The sequence below is a fragment of the Musa acuminata genome, chromosome BXJ2-10 (genome assembly GCF_036884655.1).
Source record: "Musa acuminata AAA Group cultivar baxijiao chromosome BXJ2-10, Cavendish_Baxijiao_AAA, whole genome shotgun sequence".
NCBI lineage: Eukaryota > Viridiplantae > Streptophyta > Magnoliopsida > Zingiberales > Musaceae > Musa > Musa acuminata.
Genome location: NC_088347.1, coordinates 23096329 through 23112237, shown reverse-complemented (window position 1 = coordinate 23112237; position 15909 = coordinate 23096329). Strand labels below are relative to the sequence as shown.

General features: G+C 39.6%; 2 protein-coding genes across 2 annotated transcripts; one reads left to right on the top strand and one right to left on the bottom strand.

The window, feature by feature from the left end:
- Window positions 1–5797: 5797 nt before the first annotated feature.
- On the top strand, window positions 5798–7216 carry LOC135624219 (transcription factor MYB4-like). Its single transcript, XM_065127637.1, has 3 exons — window positions 5798–5991; window positions 6081–6210; window positions 6367–7216. The coding sequence occupies exons 1-3, from the start codon at window positions 5859–5861 to the stop codon at window positions 7028–7030; spliced, it is 927 nt and encodes a 308-aa protein (XP_064983709.1). The 5' UTR covers window positions 5798–5858; the 3' UTR covers window positions 7031–7216.
- A 3779-nt stretch (window positions 7217–10995) lies between these two features.
- On the bottom strand, window positions 10996–15261 carry LOC104000424 (uncharacterized protein At5g39570). Its single transcript, XM_009422467.3, has 2 exons — window positions 14086–15261; window positions 10996–11269 (listed from the first exon to the last, which is right to left on the bottom strand). The coding sequence occupies exons 1-2, from the start codon at window positions 15142–15144 to the stop codon at window positions 11192–11194; spliced, it is 1137 nt and encodes a 378-aa protein (XP_009420742.2). The 5' UTR covers window positions 15145–15261; the 3' UTR covers window positions 10996–11191.
- Between the last annotated feature and the right edge of the window lie 648 nt (window positions 15262–15909).

The following is a 15909-nucleotide window of genomic DNA, read 5'->3' as shown; positions in this document are numbered from 1 at the left end:
CTATAGATTTGATCTAACCTGAGGATCTAACCTGAGATGAGAACACTGCTAGATGATTGAGAACAGTCTCTCTCTGCGTTGCTCCTTGTCTTCTTCTCTTTCTTTTCTGCCTTGTTCTCCTTCTTCTCTTTGGAATCCCGTGGCTCGTTGCTGCCTTTTTATAGCTTTTTTCTGCTTCTAAAACGCAGCCATCACACCCCCTAATCTTAATTAGGGTTAGGTTAAGAGGGGGTGTGGGCTGTGGGCTGCCCTAGCCCACATGGGCTGAATATGAGCTATCAGCCCAACAATCAAATGTCTTCTATTCGTGTTGCCCTATTTGGATGGGATTTTGAATCCTAAGGCCAATATTTTAGGTATTATATAGTTTGTTAAGAGAAAAATTATCTTTGATAATGTAAAGTAATTGGCATGATTTAGACTTCAATATAATGTCTAGTTTCGTATGGAAGAAATGTTGAGCTTAAAGGCAACCCCTAGTGCATGACCTTTTATTAATGTTCCACTAATAAAGATTAAGGTCAAATAATAATAATAATAATAACATAGATCATAATATACATTTATACTAAACTTAATCGGATTTATATTTTCAAAATTAAAATTATTTGGTTCGATCGAAATCGATTAACTAAATTGAATAAAAAATATCCTTCTAAATTAGAATCATTTATCGTCTTCAAAACTAAACTATTGATAAACTGGTTAAAATAAATCAATTTGGGACTAATTCGGTTGATTCAGGTTTAGTTTGATTTTTCGATTCGATTTAAATACTTCTGTCGATTGTCGAATTATAAAGAAGCTTGATCGAGATGTTTTTGACAAAGTAAGTATTTTTATACCATAATGGTTTATGATCATAATCTTGACTACAATAGTTGATAGTTAAGGATAAGTACTTTTTATAGAGTCTCTTTCGCCCCCCTATCTATGAGATTTTTCCATGCAGCATGAATGAAATATTGCTAAGGATTTAGTATCACTAAATAGTAAATATCACAAAGAGAATATATTTTCAGATACTTTTATGTTTTTGCATAGCCCATTGCTTAATTTGAATGTCGTTTAGAGAAGTATCATAACCATATTGGGCCAAATCTCCATCTCAATTGGCTAATGGACTTTGGATCTTCTTGTATGGCTTACATAACATCTGTTTTTGATATCTTATATACAAATCATATGACATTTAGGGTTTATAGCACTTGTATGCAAACAATCTAGTCTTTCCAATTTCCTATTTTTAAGGTTTTTTCCTCAATTGATCCCAATTTAAATCAACTAATTCAAATCAGGTAAATATTCTTCTTATAAATATAAAATTATTCCTAAAAGTGAAATCTTCATCATATCTTCTCGACTAGTTGTTATTAATTCATAGTTATGTCATTTTAAGGACTGTTCCAATCAAAATAGAGGAATTGCCTATGAAATGAGATTGACCACAACGAGCCCATAAAGGTATTAAAATTGACTGAGAGTTAAAACCTATTGTAATGGTTAAATTAGTCTCCCATAATAAATAAACCCTAATTAATGGTTAAGATATTTAAGTTTCAATGATGCTTTTATGACTATTTTAAGTATTTTCCACATATATATTTATTTTGAGAATTGAAATTTTACATGATCTCATTAAAAGAAATCTTTACAATTTCTAAACATGATTCTTAGTAACTAAATAACCCGCCTAAAACAATATCATAAAACGATGCCATTGAGATCAACGAGATCGATCGAATTGGTTCGATGAGACTAGGATCGAGCAAGAAAGTAACTTAAAAATAAAAAAAATATATTTTAAATCAATGTAATATTAGGACAGGATGAGCAAAATTTTGAACATATTATATGTTGAAAGATTCTTTTATCTTCATAATTAATTAGACAAGAACATATATAATTCAAATTTAAAGATAAAAAAATTAATATAATATAATTCATGAAAATATAACTATCATACAATTGGTAGAAAATAAGTAATAGCCATATCATACAAATATATATATATATATATATATATATATATATATATATATATATATAAATATATATATATAGTAAATGACTGACATATACATTACACAAGCCATAAACATCCGGAATACCCCACCAACATGATATCATCCATTCATCACTTACAGTGAAAAATGGGCATGGGTAGATGAAAGACTAAGAAGAGAGAAGTTAGGAGGGAAAGGTGAAGTTGTCACACACAGATCTTTCCTAGAATGGCTCCTGAGGAATTGGTATGATGAGCTTATTATCCATAGAGATCTTGTTCTTCAACCATGAAATTAATCCAAGTCTGGCATAGATCATGTCACTATGAAAGGATGCTAAGTCTGAAACTTTCGATTCTATTATAGGATGTCTTGCATTGAGTTTTTGACATGAAATGTTGTATGTCACAGTAGCAAAATAATTGAGCTGCAAACCATAATTGGATTTAGATATCTTCTTCATCCTATCACGCACTAATAACCTCTTCACACATTGCTCCTCTCTCCTCTTTCTTCTCTGTACTCCGCATATCCAAAACACTGTTGTCTCCTTCATCTGAGTTGCGGCTACAAATAGAAACTACACATGCAGACATCCAAGTAGCTGCACCTGCAAATAATTCATGGATGTTTCCAACCGTAGGCGATCTGCAGATAGTAATCCTCCATCGAGCTTGAAATGTGCTTAGCTGAGAACCACAACACATCTTGATGTATCTTTGCATATCTGCCACACCCCCAGTCAAAGAAAGTTGCATTCATTATGAGTTCTTCCCTTTTCTTATTAGCAACATGAAGTTAGCCTCGCAGATGCGCTACACCGGGGGCCTGTTGCTGCCTTTAGTATGCTTAAAGTCAAGCACCTTTCTTCCAGTGGTCCTTGTGAATGAAGGCGTCGATTCACTGTGCACGAGAGAGAGAGAGAGAGAGAGAGAGAGAGAGAGAGAGAGAGAGAGCATTCTAATGCAAGGAAGGAGACTGAAGTGGGGCGTCGGGAGGGGGAGATGGACCAAGGAAGACCAGGTGGAAAGGGAGGGTTTTGCTGGGGACGTCTCATCTATCCAAGACTATGTTGGCTTAACCAACCATTTGCTCCTCCCCAAAGTTACGTGCTAATCATTATCCCCTTTTCCAAATCCTCTCCTCCCCCTCCCCACACACACTTTTGATCCCTTTTTGTGCTGTGCTTGCTATCCATCCAAGCAAAAAGCCTCTCACGTCAAAGATGGTGAGTAATTGGCCTCAATCAATCCATCACGCCTGTCCCACACCACACCCTCTCCCCCCCTCCCCTTCCCTGCACCTCCTCATGCAACAACTCTAAGCAACGCCATTGCTGGACATCTGCGCTCATTTAATATAACCACATGATCGCACGGGGGAGAGCCGAAAAAAGAGAATTCATGCACGTCTTCTGCCTGTCGGTGGCGTTCCGTGATGGTCCTGTGCGATCGAGTATCCTCGACCCGCTTCACTTTGCTAAAAGCAAGCTGTTAACTGGACTCCGTACCGGGCCCAACTGTGGGTCCCATATCCAGAGGTTTCTGAGAGGGTGAAAGCGTGGTCGCTGTCGTAAAATGGACAGGGGAGCCTCGCCCTGACGCCCACACCCCAAGCAATACGCAGCCGGAATTGCTTGGATTAATAAGTAATTTACATGTACTTCCTTTCCCTTCTAAGAAATTGAGGCCTCTGTGGATCCCTCAAACTCCAATTCCACATGAGGTAAGCTAATATATGATTATAATACGCATAAAATAAAATAATTCAGATCAATTCGGCATATATCTTCATTCCATCACGAATAATTCACTTCATATCGATTGAGTTGGGATCAATACAATGGGATTCAACATTTCTGCCGACCATTTCTCGATTCCCACAGATCCTTTCTCTGCGCATTTGGTCCCCGTCACGAGTTACGGCACATTTTAGATTGCGAAAGCATCGAACGTAACACTTCGTACAACAGCCATCACCTCATTCGTGTCCTTCCACAATCTTATCCACAATATTCGAAGGGAGAATTAAAAGCCCTCGTAAATGTATGTATCAACATCCATCAAAGGAATATATATGTATAGCTCTACCCATGACGTACATGTATGTAATGATTACATTGGCATCACAGGAAACATGTCCAAGTTATGGAAGAATCAATAGGTCTATCCATCAATCCCCTTCTTGCAGCAACCTTATGCAATATGGACTGTTTCGGAGGATTCCTTATTGCTATTATGAAGCATGAAAGCTCACATCAAAGGCCTTCCCTTTTGTTCCTCTTTTACTCTCTCAAGATGCAAGGCAATATGTGCCTTAAGTCGCAAAGAGGAGATTTCTCTTAAGGACTGGGGATTGGTGGTGTGTCTTAGTGATCTTTTTTCTCTTATTAGCCTTTCTATGATTGTGACTGAGATGATCATGATTTATGCACACCTCTATATCATAGATATTTAGTATATGCTCATCAAAAGTATTATATACCATCGAAAATGATGTTGATTTGTATTAGCCATGCATGTATCCCTCAGAGTTCATATTTACGTCTATACATACTTTAAAACCACTGTATATATCAATTTGTATGTAAGAGAAATAAACAAATAAAGATGAAATTGTTTCCAGTTTGGTTGATTGGGATGGACTAGTGGTTACATCCATGATCAGAAACTGAGGTCTTCAGAGCACAGAGAACTACAAAATGATAACTCATTAGACAACTACAAAATCACATGGCAAAGCAATCTAACTATCGAAAAGGGATGCTTGGAATATGTTGATGCGTACAGTATGACAATGAACAAACGTTTGTCGACCTGAGTCATTAAATTGCACCACAAGCAACATCATGGAATTCTTGCGCAGTGCACTGGCATTTAATAGTATTGTCTATATATTAGATAGAGATGTCACTTTGTAGACATAAATATTGAAATGGCTGAATCAATATGACATGCATAGAGGTGTCAGCGTACATCAATCACTTCATAATGTATTAAACTTCCAATCGTATTTATTAGCTTAGGGGTTTATGAGTTCAGCTAATATGGCGTCAGATAGGAGAAGAAGGATGCAGTCTAAATCTCATTCTGCAGCTTAAAGCAAATCGGGCGAAATAACTCTTCTTCTTCTTCTTCTTCTTCTTTGTTTCTGATATGTGGGTGGCCGCCTACTGCAGATTTAAGCAAGGCAGACCCCACAAGAGATGGGCGCATCTGCGAGCAACTTTGCTTCAGTGCAAATGTGGAAACAATGTCCGAAATGAAGTCCACGATTTATAGCTAGCTGTTACTGGTTTGGGATAAGGCCACGAGACCTCTAAGATTGTGTTTGGATTGCCATTAGATTGAGTGCATCCCAAGTAGTAGAGTTAACAAGCTAACAAGACAAAATCATTCTGGTAAAACTCTTTATCTCCACTTATTATGTATTGCTTCCAAAGGATGATGTATTACTAAAGCATGTCATATACTCCAGCATGTCAAAGATGTAGTAGCACCACTCTACGTAGCTGAGAGAGGAGCTCAGCGAATGAGAGAGAGAGAGAGAGTCCGATGGAGAGTCGTTTTTAGGTTAGATGGAAAGCAAGGAGCCCGAGGCAGGCGGTCCCATCGGGTGCACTTGTCGGTATAGTGACAACTTGAAAGCGGGAAGTTAGAGAGAGAGAGAGAGAGAGAGAGAGAGAGAGAGAGAGAGAGAGAGAGAGAGAGAGAGAGAGAGAGAGGAGCTACCTCTTTCTACCTTACATAAAAAGGGAGAGCTCTCCAACCAACCTACTGCACCAAGTGGAGACAGAGGTGAGCTCTAAGAACAGATCGAGATAACTAAGTGAAGAGTAGTGAGGCGAGTGGAATGGGGCATCACTCCTGCTGCAACCAACAGAAAGTTAAGAGAGGCTTGTGGTCGCCCGAGGAAGATGAAAAGCTCATCAGATATATCACCACCTATGGCTATGGCTGCTGGAGCGAAGTGCCCGAGAAAGCAGGTTCATCCCTCTCTCCCTCTCTCCACCATGGTAATGGTAAGACAGTGCTCTCATTTCCTTCCTTTATTCCCTTCTCTTCTGTCACGCAGGACTCCAAAGGTGTGGGAAGAGTTGCCGGTTACGATGGATCAATTACTTGAGGCCCGACATACGACGAGGAAGGTTTACGCCGGAGGAGGAGAAGCTAATCATCAACCTTCACGAGATTGTTGGGAACAGGTTTGATCAAATCCACATCAATTTGATATGTGTTTCGCTCCGTGTACTTCTTTTGTATTACCAGGCCAGCTGAAATCTATTTCATTCTATCTACATTGATTCATAGCCAGAGAAAGCTTCGTTGCATTGCCTCTAACGATAAGCTGGCTTTTGTAGGTGGGCTCATATAGCAAGCCACTTGCCCGGTCGCACAGACAACGAGATCAAGAATTATTGGAACTCGTGGATCAAAAAGAAGATCCACAAGCCGAGCAAAGCAGCTCAAACTGCAACCCCATCCGGCTTCGACCACGTTCAACCCGTCTTCAGCACCGCCGACCAATTCGACGCCATTCTCCACCACAACCTACCGAAGCCATCTGCGGCCGATCCCATCTTCCCTCCTCCACCTTGCCCTCTCTTCATGTTCGACGTAAGCGCCGGCGACAGCGGGTCAGCCACCGGCAGCTCCAAGGAGGAGTTTGTGCAGGAGGTGACGACCCTAACTTCCGACCTCTGGAACCCTACCCATCAGCAAGACCAAGCGATGCCTCCCTTCCTCGCCTTCACCGCGTGCATGGAGTCCAACTACCTGCCGCCGTTGGTGGACGGCATGGGCGGCATGGTGCCGTGTTGCGTGGCGGACGACGAAGAGGCGAGCAGGCATCCATTCGAGAAGCAGGAGCTAAGCGAATGGGTGGACTCACGGCAGTACTCGAGCCCTCTGATATGGGACCAAGTCGCAGGTACAAGTCTTGGTGGTGAAGCTCTTCCGACAGCGCCATCCACCATGGACGCCATGATCACATCCTTCTCCTCGTCCTTATCGAGGATCAACTAGGGAGGAGGGTTGCCTTCCCCTTCCCCCCTGCTTCTTCTCCTCCATGGCTCCCTACCTTGCAACAAAGGAAGGGTGGGAGTTGGTGGAGATAACTTATTACTGCGTGCATGCGTGTGATGTACAAGAATAATTGTCCGTAACGGAAGAATATATATATAGGTGTCACGACAAAGTAGTTGTGGCTGATGTCTTCGTGTCCTCGTCGAGGTTTGTGATGCCGCTGTGAAATGGTAAAGGGGACCCACTTACGCACTCTGCATTGCTTTCACTTTGCTTGGGAAACTTGCAACAAATTAAGGTCAATCTTCCGGAATTTGACCTCTCTTCATGCTGCATATAAAGCTTCTATCCTTTTTCCTTTCCTTTCTATGTTGTTCTTAGTTTTGGAGAAGCAGATGAGTGAGACACTCACTGTTTCTTTCTACCAGGCAGCATTACAGCTGCAATTGAAGGATCAATCTGAAGAGCTATTCTTAATATCACCATTCTCCAATTCTTATTATTATTATTATTATTATTATATATGATGAGAAGGAAAAGAAAGAAGGAAGGAAAATGAGGCTTTAAACAATGGAATGAATCATCATTAAATATTTATAAAGGTTATTTTCATAATTTGAAATATGATTTTTTTTAAGACACAAGAGAACAATCTTATCATTGGGCTCTAACTATTTTAAGAAAAAACAAAAGGAAAACTATTTGATTTGACGGAAAAATAGTTGCAAGTTGTTTCGCCAAAGTGTTAAATGTCATAACCTTTGACAACGATGGGAAGAAGAGTTATTTCGTTTGAAATTAATCACCAAAAGGAAGGTGGTGGGGAATGCTTTCGATGCATCCCATCAAGAATTATGAACTTGAGGCCGTCATTGTTAATTTCTTTTGGTCAATTCTTACATCGATCTCTCCTGATCTGATGCATGGTTTAAATTGTTAGTTTCAAACTTATTTCATGTATTTGAACCATTTTCTAGGTGAGGTAGATTTAATATTATCTGTAAGGATCTAATTATATTTTTTCTAAAAAAATTGAAGGTTGTGACTCGTTTAGTTGATAATAACTTTTTGATAGATTATCGCGAGGTTTTAGGTTTAGATTCTACCTTTACTATTTACCTTTCATTCAAGAAAAGATAAAAAAATCTCTTAAACTTGCATCATCTTATGCTTAGTTCAAGTTTATACGAAAACTCATTAATCGGGGGTGTATGAATTTAATTATATATTAGGTAAAGCTTGATTTTTTGTGATGAATAATAAACCAATCATAAAGGTTTCTCTTCTTCAATAAATAAAGAAGACACTTGATCTAAGTCACAAAAAAAATATATATATTATCATTTATTTTATTATTTCAAAAAAATTCATTCTCAAAATGGATTTGTATATGTTTTTTTTTAACTCAATGATGGATATATGATATTAAAAAAAGATAAAATACATATATCCTCTTTTTAATGTCATATACCAATTGTTGAGTTAAAAATAAATAAATATATACTAAACCTTTTGAGAATGAATTTTTTCTGAGATAATAAAATAAATGATAAGATTTTTTTTTTTGTTTGTTTTAGATCAAGTGTCTTCTTTTATTGAAGAAGGGAAACCATTAAGAGAGAATAGAGGGGACAAAGAAAGAGAAACAAAAAGAAGATAGATAAAAATGGGCCATATAAGGAATAGTGTTGATAACATAAATGTGATCAATCTAGCTGTTCACAATTATTCCCTTATTTACACATCCTCTCCTTATATCCTTTCTTACTCTTGAGTAATGTAGTTGTAAGCCCTTCTTTTCTTAAGCACTTGTAGCCAATGGCTTTTAGAGGATTGAGAGAGTGAACCCACTTCATGTTTTGACCTGAAAGGGGGTCACCTGCAGCTACTTCTAATAGAAAAAGTCCATTATGTTATATAGATATATATAATTAAAGTAAAATAAAGGTATGAGTGTCTTCAACGTAGAATTTTGATCCACAGGATAACTCGAATATATATTCATTAGAAAAATTAAATAGAATTTTGAATCTATTTACTCATATCTATAAAATTATATCGAGGACATATTGCCTCTTCGATATTTATATCAATTAAGGATTTTAAGGACTCAATAAAGTCCGAGTTTTATTATGTAGCATCTGATATCAAACCAAAAAAAATAGTTATCAATCATAATATCTACATTTAAAATAAATAAATAAATAAAATATTATTAGGTTTCCGATCACAATGTGTCTCCTAAAATCTTATTAGTCCTTTTCTACTGAAGCCCTTACTATAATCAATTTTTTTCCCAGCATGAGACTAAGATAAAAGCATCACAATATACCCTATTAGCTAAGATGAACGCAATATTTCTTGGACAATGAAGCAAAGGACTTCTAACCTTGGTTTCCAAAGAAAACCGACTCCCTTCACAGTTCACATAGATTTAGGGGTTCGTATGGCTCCCTTCTTTGTGGATGACATCTTTCTAATACTCCATTGATAATTAGCAGACACAATCCAAAGACCGACGTACAAGTAGGAGTTGCATGCAGCAACTCCTATTACTGCACGTACAAAGTTTGGAAGCTCAAACCATTGGAACTCGGTCGAGTGAACGGGGGAGCACTTGAAGACTTTTGGGAACTTGCATGGGCGAGACGATAGGGAGAGGCTGACAGAGAGACAACTCGAAACAGTTGTTTGACGGCAAGCATGCCGTCTTTTCATCCTCAAAAGCTTGGCATGTCGGCCAATTCGTGCAGGCCAATCCCTTGACGTACTCCTTTCCGTTCTCGGAGAGCAGGAGGACATGTCTCGATGAGAAAAGTTCCGTGTCTCTCTTTGTTCATTAGAGACTCAATTAGGCTGGCATATGCATGTGTTTTGGCATCATCTCTGGGACGCAACAGGGAAGCCCAGTGGCATATTTATTGGGGTTGTCACTGAGTTCTCGAGACTCCATCTCTAGCACCTTCGCTCCTTCCTCCTCACCTTGCACAAAGAAGAAAGTCAAATCTTCAAGTAGTAGTAGTACTGCAACGCATACATGAGGCCTCCCATGCTAATGATGGCTCTTCTTTTGCTCGTGATACTCGTAGCCAACGACTCTCGAGGTGCATTGTTGGAAGACAAGTCGCTGGCTTCTCTAAACAAGCAAGTCCATGTCAGTAGCATTCCAGTAGTACTACTACATATCGAGTATGGCATTGCTTAGTTTCTTGCCTTTGGATAATGCTGTTTTATTGTATGCCGATAGCAGGAGAAGGAAAGACCGACGGAAGGAGGAAGTGGCGGATCTCATAGGCATTGCTCAGGTATGTCGACACCTTCTTTGTCTTCTTGGCTTCGGCATAACTACATTAATCGACATAAAGACATTAGTGTCTCCTTTCGAATCTTATCGATGCAGGAAAGAGTAGGAAACTCATGATTAGTGCAACGACCACCTCGAAGGTTGGTATTCAAGTAGCAGCTGATGGTAGAGATAATTCTGTAGCGCATGTCTTCTTTGCTCATCATCTCATGGTGACTCACAGAGCGAGAGGACCGACGAGGGAGAGGGTGATGGCAGCCGAGAAGACCTCCGCTCGACCGTGCCGTCTCCTTTCGAGCAACCGCAGACCTACCTCGACATTCTAGACGCAGCAGGAACGGATTATTCTCCTGCAGGTAGAACGCCTCCAATCCACAATTGAGAAAGGCTAGCAGCAACAACAAACTAGTAATGCCAACAGCTTAGGAAGAGACAGTCGCAGAGAGATGGTGCAGTTTTCTTGGGTTTGTGCCATTCTGGGTAGATGCTACGTACTAATGAATATAATATCTACGCTATATGGGGTAGATGAAGAAGGTGTGTGTTGCGTTCATGATATATGCGGCTGAAACATGAAAGTCAAACCATGAAATATGTTGGCTCATGAGAAACTTAAGATGCTGGCTTCTACACAATGACAAACCAAACAAAAACACACCAGTAGCCATAATAGCGCTTGTAGCAATAATTGCAATTATCCAAACACCTTATTTTGCAAACATTGTTTGTTTCCCCAAGAAAACACAAGCAGAAATGAGCCAAAGTGCCGGTACACGCCATTGCCCTAACTTTATTTAACTTGCTAGCTGCAGTGTTAGGGCATCAAACCAAACACTGTAAACATGGAAGTCGTTCAGTCAATCATCAGCATACTCGTGGTGGTGATGGCGGTGCTTATGATGGCGGTGCTTCTTTTCCTCATCAGAGTCATTTCCCTGCCGGTTACTCCAATTAGAAGGAAAAAAAAGAAAAGGGAAAAGCACACACAAACCACCGAGTCCAAGCCAAACTGAGCTGAACATGATATATTTAAGTTTGAAGATGTCCAAACTACAAAAGAGATTTTGACTTCGATTCATGACATTGAAGCTTCAAATATGTTTGAAGTAAATTATGCATAGATCTCAAAACTTAAGATCAAGATTAATGAACAGGATCGTCACTTAAAATGATTCTTAATCTCTCTTTTTTTGCATAATTCATTTTTTATTATCTCTATAAAGCATGCAAAAGGTATGCATTCGTATAGTGTATGCAAAGAAGAGGGGATGTCCCTCTTCGAGTAATGTGATTAACAATTAAGAAATACAAACAATATATAACAGTAGATTATTGGATGTTACTAAATCTTATGCACGCCATCTGGGCTAGCACATCAATGGTTTATTATATACCTCCGATGTGAGCAAACAACGGATAAAATTTCACAAAAGTTGCAGCCTTATTATGGGTTAATTAATATGTGGATCTCATAAATGGCCAAGATACAATTCAACCCAACTTACATACTAAACTAATGATAAATTCAAATACTGTCATTTGTTCATCACCAGAATCCAATCTAAGGAAATGTATATTATCCAACAGAACGGCAACCAAAATGAAAGTTGCAATCCCAAAACAAAACCTCTCTCTCTCTCTCTCTCTCTCTCTCTCTCTCTCTCGTCCTCATCGCTTTTATCAATATTTTGCCACCAAATATGCAGCAACTGACCTGAATCATGACTGGTGGTGCTTCTCTTCCTTCCCCTCTCCATGACATTATCTATACCGACATATTTGCTACCTGCACATATTGTATCCCGCTAGTTCTTCCACTGTTGCTGTTTTTTAACAAGGTACATCCTTTGTGCACCTCATTCCAATAGTATTGCCCAGAAAATACACCTCTTATAAAACTTATCATTGATTTCCTTCCAAAGGGCAAGACAGTCAGATGATATGCTTAATTGTATAATTGATTAGACCTTTCCATTATTGCAAATAAGAGAAACAAATGGACAATTCTCCTTCCACTACCATCCACATAACTGCAAGAAACCAACTTAATGTGGTTGACGCTTTATTATATATGTATTACTTTTTTATTATTCTGTTCATTTTCTATCGTGCTACACCATTATGTTTTATATGCTGTATTATTTCAAATTGCATTATTCTTTACTTTGCTCTTTTTCTTTTGGATTTGTTGTTTTTGTTGCATTACACCTGATGTTATTTTGTTTTGCTCTATTGCTATGTTGTAGGAACCTTTTACCTTCCCTTCTTCCAAGATAAACCCATCCTAATTATTTTCATGTTCATATGTTTTACAATGAATAAAATACTCTTAACCCATCTTTGTTAACAGAAAGTCTTCAGCTCACATCCATATTTGTACCTTATATGTCATTAAAAAGAAGATATAGTTCCAGCAAAGCATTTATTTAAATCACATGCACTTTACTTTTGCACATTGTTGTAGTTGTGAACCAGCCACTGAAGGCAAAAGTTATGCCACAAGTAGCTTGCTTAAAAGAAAATAGAAGTAGAAGACATATTAGGTAGGAACATTGTGAAAGGAAGCAGCATAAAAGAAATATTCAAGTTTCACCACAAGAAGACACGGGAAGTGCCCAAAAAAAAAATGAAATGAAATAAACAAAAAAACGATTATCACAATATTCGAGGATCTAGGAGAGAGAAATGAGGTGGGAATGGTTAATCATTAGGTAGGAAGCATCTTGATTATTGTGTTGAGGCAAATAATCTAAAACTGATCCAATTTCCATCAGCTTCTCAGCCAAATCAACAGAGATTGATCAGACTCAGCCAGAATACATTAAACTTGGTCGGAGTAGGCCAATTTTGGGCACTTCTAGTTAATTTGACAACCTTGAAAGAACAAAAGAGAGAGAGAGGAGGAGGCACTATGACAACCATATGAGTGAAGGAGAAAATGAATGTGGAGAAAATTTTTTCAAACCATGACTATGACCATGAAATAAAGATGCCTCAATTACATTACTCATCGACGGCTTGAAGATCTACCCTTTTCCAGTGCTTTTGCAATATATGAGACAGATTGGACTGAGAAATAAAGATAACATATTGCTAGAGAGATACCACAGCACACAATATATGAACAGTAATTGAGGAAGTTAAAAGGTACATATAAGAGAAAAAAGGAGAATTAAAGAGAGAAGGCCCTTCCAAGTTCATTTTTTGTATATTTAAGCTTATTTCTGAAGATAAAGGTTTCCAGTATAAAAACAAATAAGGCAATGCTACCATCAAAGTGGAGTAACTTGCTCAACTTTTGACATGTAACTAACACGCTAAGGTAAAAGAAGAACCCTCTCAAAGTAACATCATATGTTGTACCAAAACAATTTCTATGGATACATGAGGATCTGGTTTTCGATTGTTAGGCATCAATATAAATAAGCCAAAATGAACAAGATCATACAATTGTGTATGAAGAGCGGCTAACTTTGACTGAATCAGCTGATTCTGCCTTACCATGGCCAATTTCTGACAGGATCCACTAGCAGAAATTGGTACGCAAAATTTGCACAGGATGATACTGTAAATCTAGAGTTAATGGAAGGCAGGTATAAAGGCAAGTCAAGACAGAGAAACACTGTCCATCAAGAGGTTATGCATGAAGAAGAATGCATGATCAATCACTATCATACAATAACAAATTATCATCTCAGTCACAGTAAACGGAACAAGTGAGGACAGAGGTGATTTGAGACAGAGGACTTACATAGCTAGTGCGGCCATACCCTTCACCTTGATCAGCACCATATGCAGGATTCACATAGCTAGGGCGACCATATCCTTCACCTTGGTTAGGATCGTGCCTGCTTGGCCTATTATACCTCCCACTCTCCTCCTCGTCACCGCCGTAGACGGGCTTATTATACCTCTCAGTGCCCTCCTCATCTCGTCCATAGACGGGCCTGTTATACCTCCCAGTCCCCTCCTCATCTCCACCAGAGACAGGCCTCTGATAAGTTGGCTTCGTATTCGACCCATATCCGGACTCATCGGACTGGTACTTGTGACCACCACCAGATCCGTAATCGCCACTACCATAGCCACCACCACCAGATCCGTAACTGCCACCGCCATAGCCGCCACCACCACCAGATCCGTAATTGCCACCGCCATAGCCACCACCACCGCCAGATCCGTAATTGCCACCACCACCACCAGATCCGTAATTGCCACCGCCATAGCCACCGCCACCAGATCCATGTTCACCACCGCCCTGGTACTTGCTCCCGTAACCATATCCTTGCCCAGCCTCCTCCTCTCTTGAGGGCTTGGGGTGCCCTTGCCCATACCCGTATCCGTAGGAACTATCCTCATCGCGCTTGGGTAACCCACGACCATACCCAGATCCGTACTCCTCGCTGCCACCATACCCAGACCCTGGCTCAGATCCGTGATCCTGAAACCCAGGCCTGGGCTGAGGGCGGCGACCGCCACCGTAGCCACCAAAATCACCGACGCCTCCACCTCCCTCGACCTCTTGCTGGGGCCGGAAGCCGTAGGCCGGCTCCGGCTTGGGCTTCGGGCGGCCATAGGGCTCGCCGTAGTCGGAGGCCCCGTAGGCGGAGGGGACGGAGCCGGAGGAGTACTGAGGCCTTGCGTAGTCTACGTTAGAGCCCGCGGAGGAGATGGGGTAGCAGGTCTCCTCGGAGGGCGGGAGGGGGCGGCCAAAGGTGAGACTGAGATCGTACCCCCCGCCATAAGGCGTCGGATCATACTCGTCGAAGTCATCCACCGCCTCATCTCGTCCTCTCCAGGCGGACGCCATCTCTCTCTGTCCTCTCTCCTCACGAAGAAGTCTTCTCAGATCCACCGGGCGTAGGAATGGTGTGGAAGGTGACGCGTTAGTTATAATTGGAGGCGGTGGCCGGGCAGGTGGGCGTATGAGCATCACAGAGGCCTTTGCATTTTTAGTTATTATTAGTATTGTGGAAGGCCTTTAATTGAACATTCCTATTATTATTAGTTGGGCGAGTTTTTACAAAAAAAAAAAAAAAAAAAAAAATCTGAACTTTAAATTATTCATAACATCTAATGTTTTAAAAATTCATCCCAAACAGCTCTAACTGTATAAAAAAATTATTTTACTCTCATAATTTTAAAAAATTATCATAATCCTCACGTAAAGATAAATAACTAAAAGAGTGGGAAGCATTATTAGCTCATGCTTGTTAACTCACGAAAATACATATAATTACGGGAGAAGAGGTAGATGATTAACTAGAGTTGACGAGTGGGACTATAAGTATAAGATAATCATCAATGAGGCTGATGAGAGTAGAGGCAAGTCGAGGGCGATGACCGCTAGAGATAAAATGATTATTTAAAATAAGAGATGTTGTATGAAATTTTTTTAAATTTTTAGACTGTTTTACGTGAAAAACTCAAAGTTATATAATTATTTTCATAAATTTATCCTTATTAGTTGCTATTTTTTGTTTCCTTTATTTTTTCAAACAAAAAAATTGAAGGTGAAAATCATGTCCCGATACATTGTACACGCAAAGATAGGAAGACAGGTGGTGTCGAGTTT

What these genes read in the sequence shown, in the direction of transcription:
- LOC135624219 (XM_065127637.1), top strand. Translation starts at nt 5,859, where the DNA reads ATGGGGCATCACTCCTGCTGCAACCAACAGAAAGTTAAGAGAGGCTTG. An exon ending in CGAAGTGCCCGAGAAAGCAG is followed by an intron (nt 5,992 to 6,080) that starts GTTCATCCCTCT and finishes TCTGTCACGCAG; the next exon opens with GACTCCAAAGGTGTGGGAAG. An exon ending in CACGAGATTGTTGGGAACAG is followed by an intron (nt 6,211 to 6,366) that starts GTTTGATCAAAT and finishes TGGCTTTTGTAG; the next exon opens with GTGGGCTCATATAGCAAGCC.
- LOC104000424 (XM_009422467.3), bottom strand. Translation starts at nt 15,144, where the DNA reads ATGGCGTCCGCCTGGAGAGGACGAGATGAGGCGGTGGATGACTTCGAC. An exon ending in GGTATGGCCGCACTAGCTAT is followed by an intron (nt 11,270 to 14,085) that starts GTAAGTCCTCTG and finishes AGTAACCGGCAG; the next exon opens with GGAAATGACTCTGATGAGGA.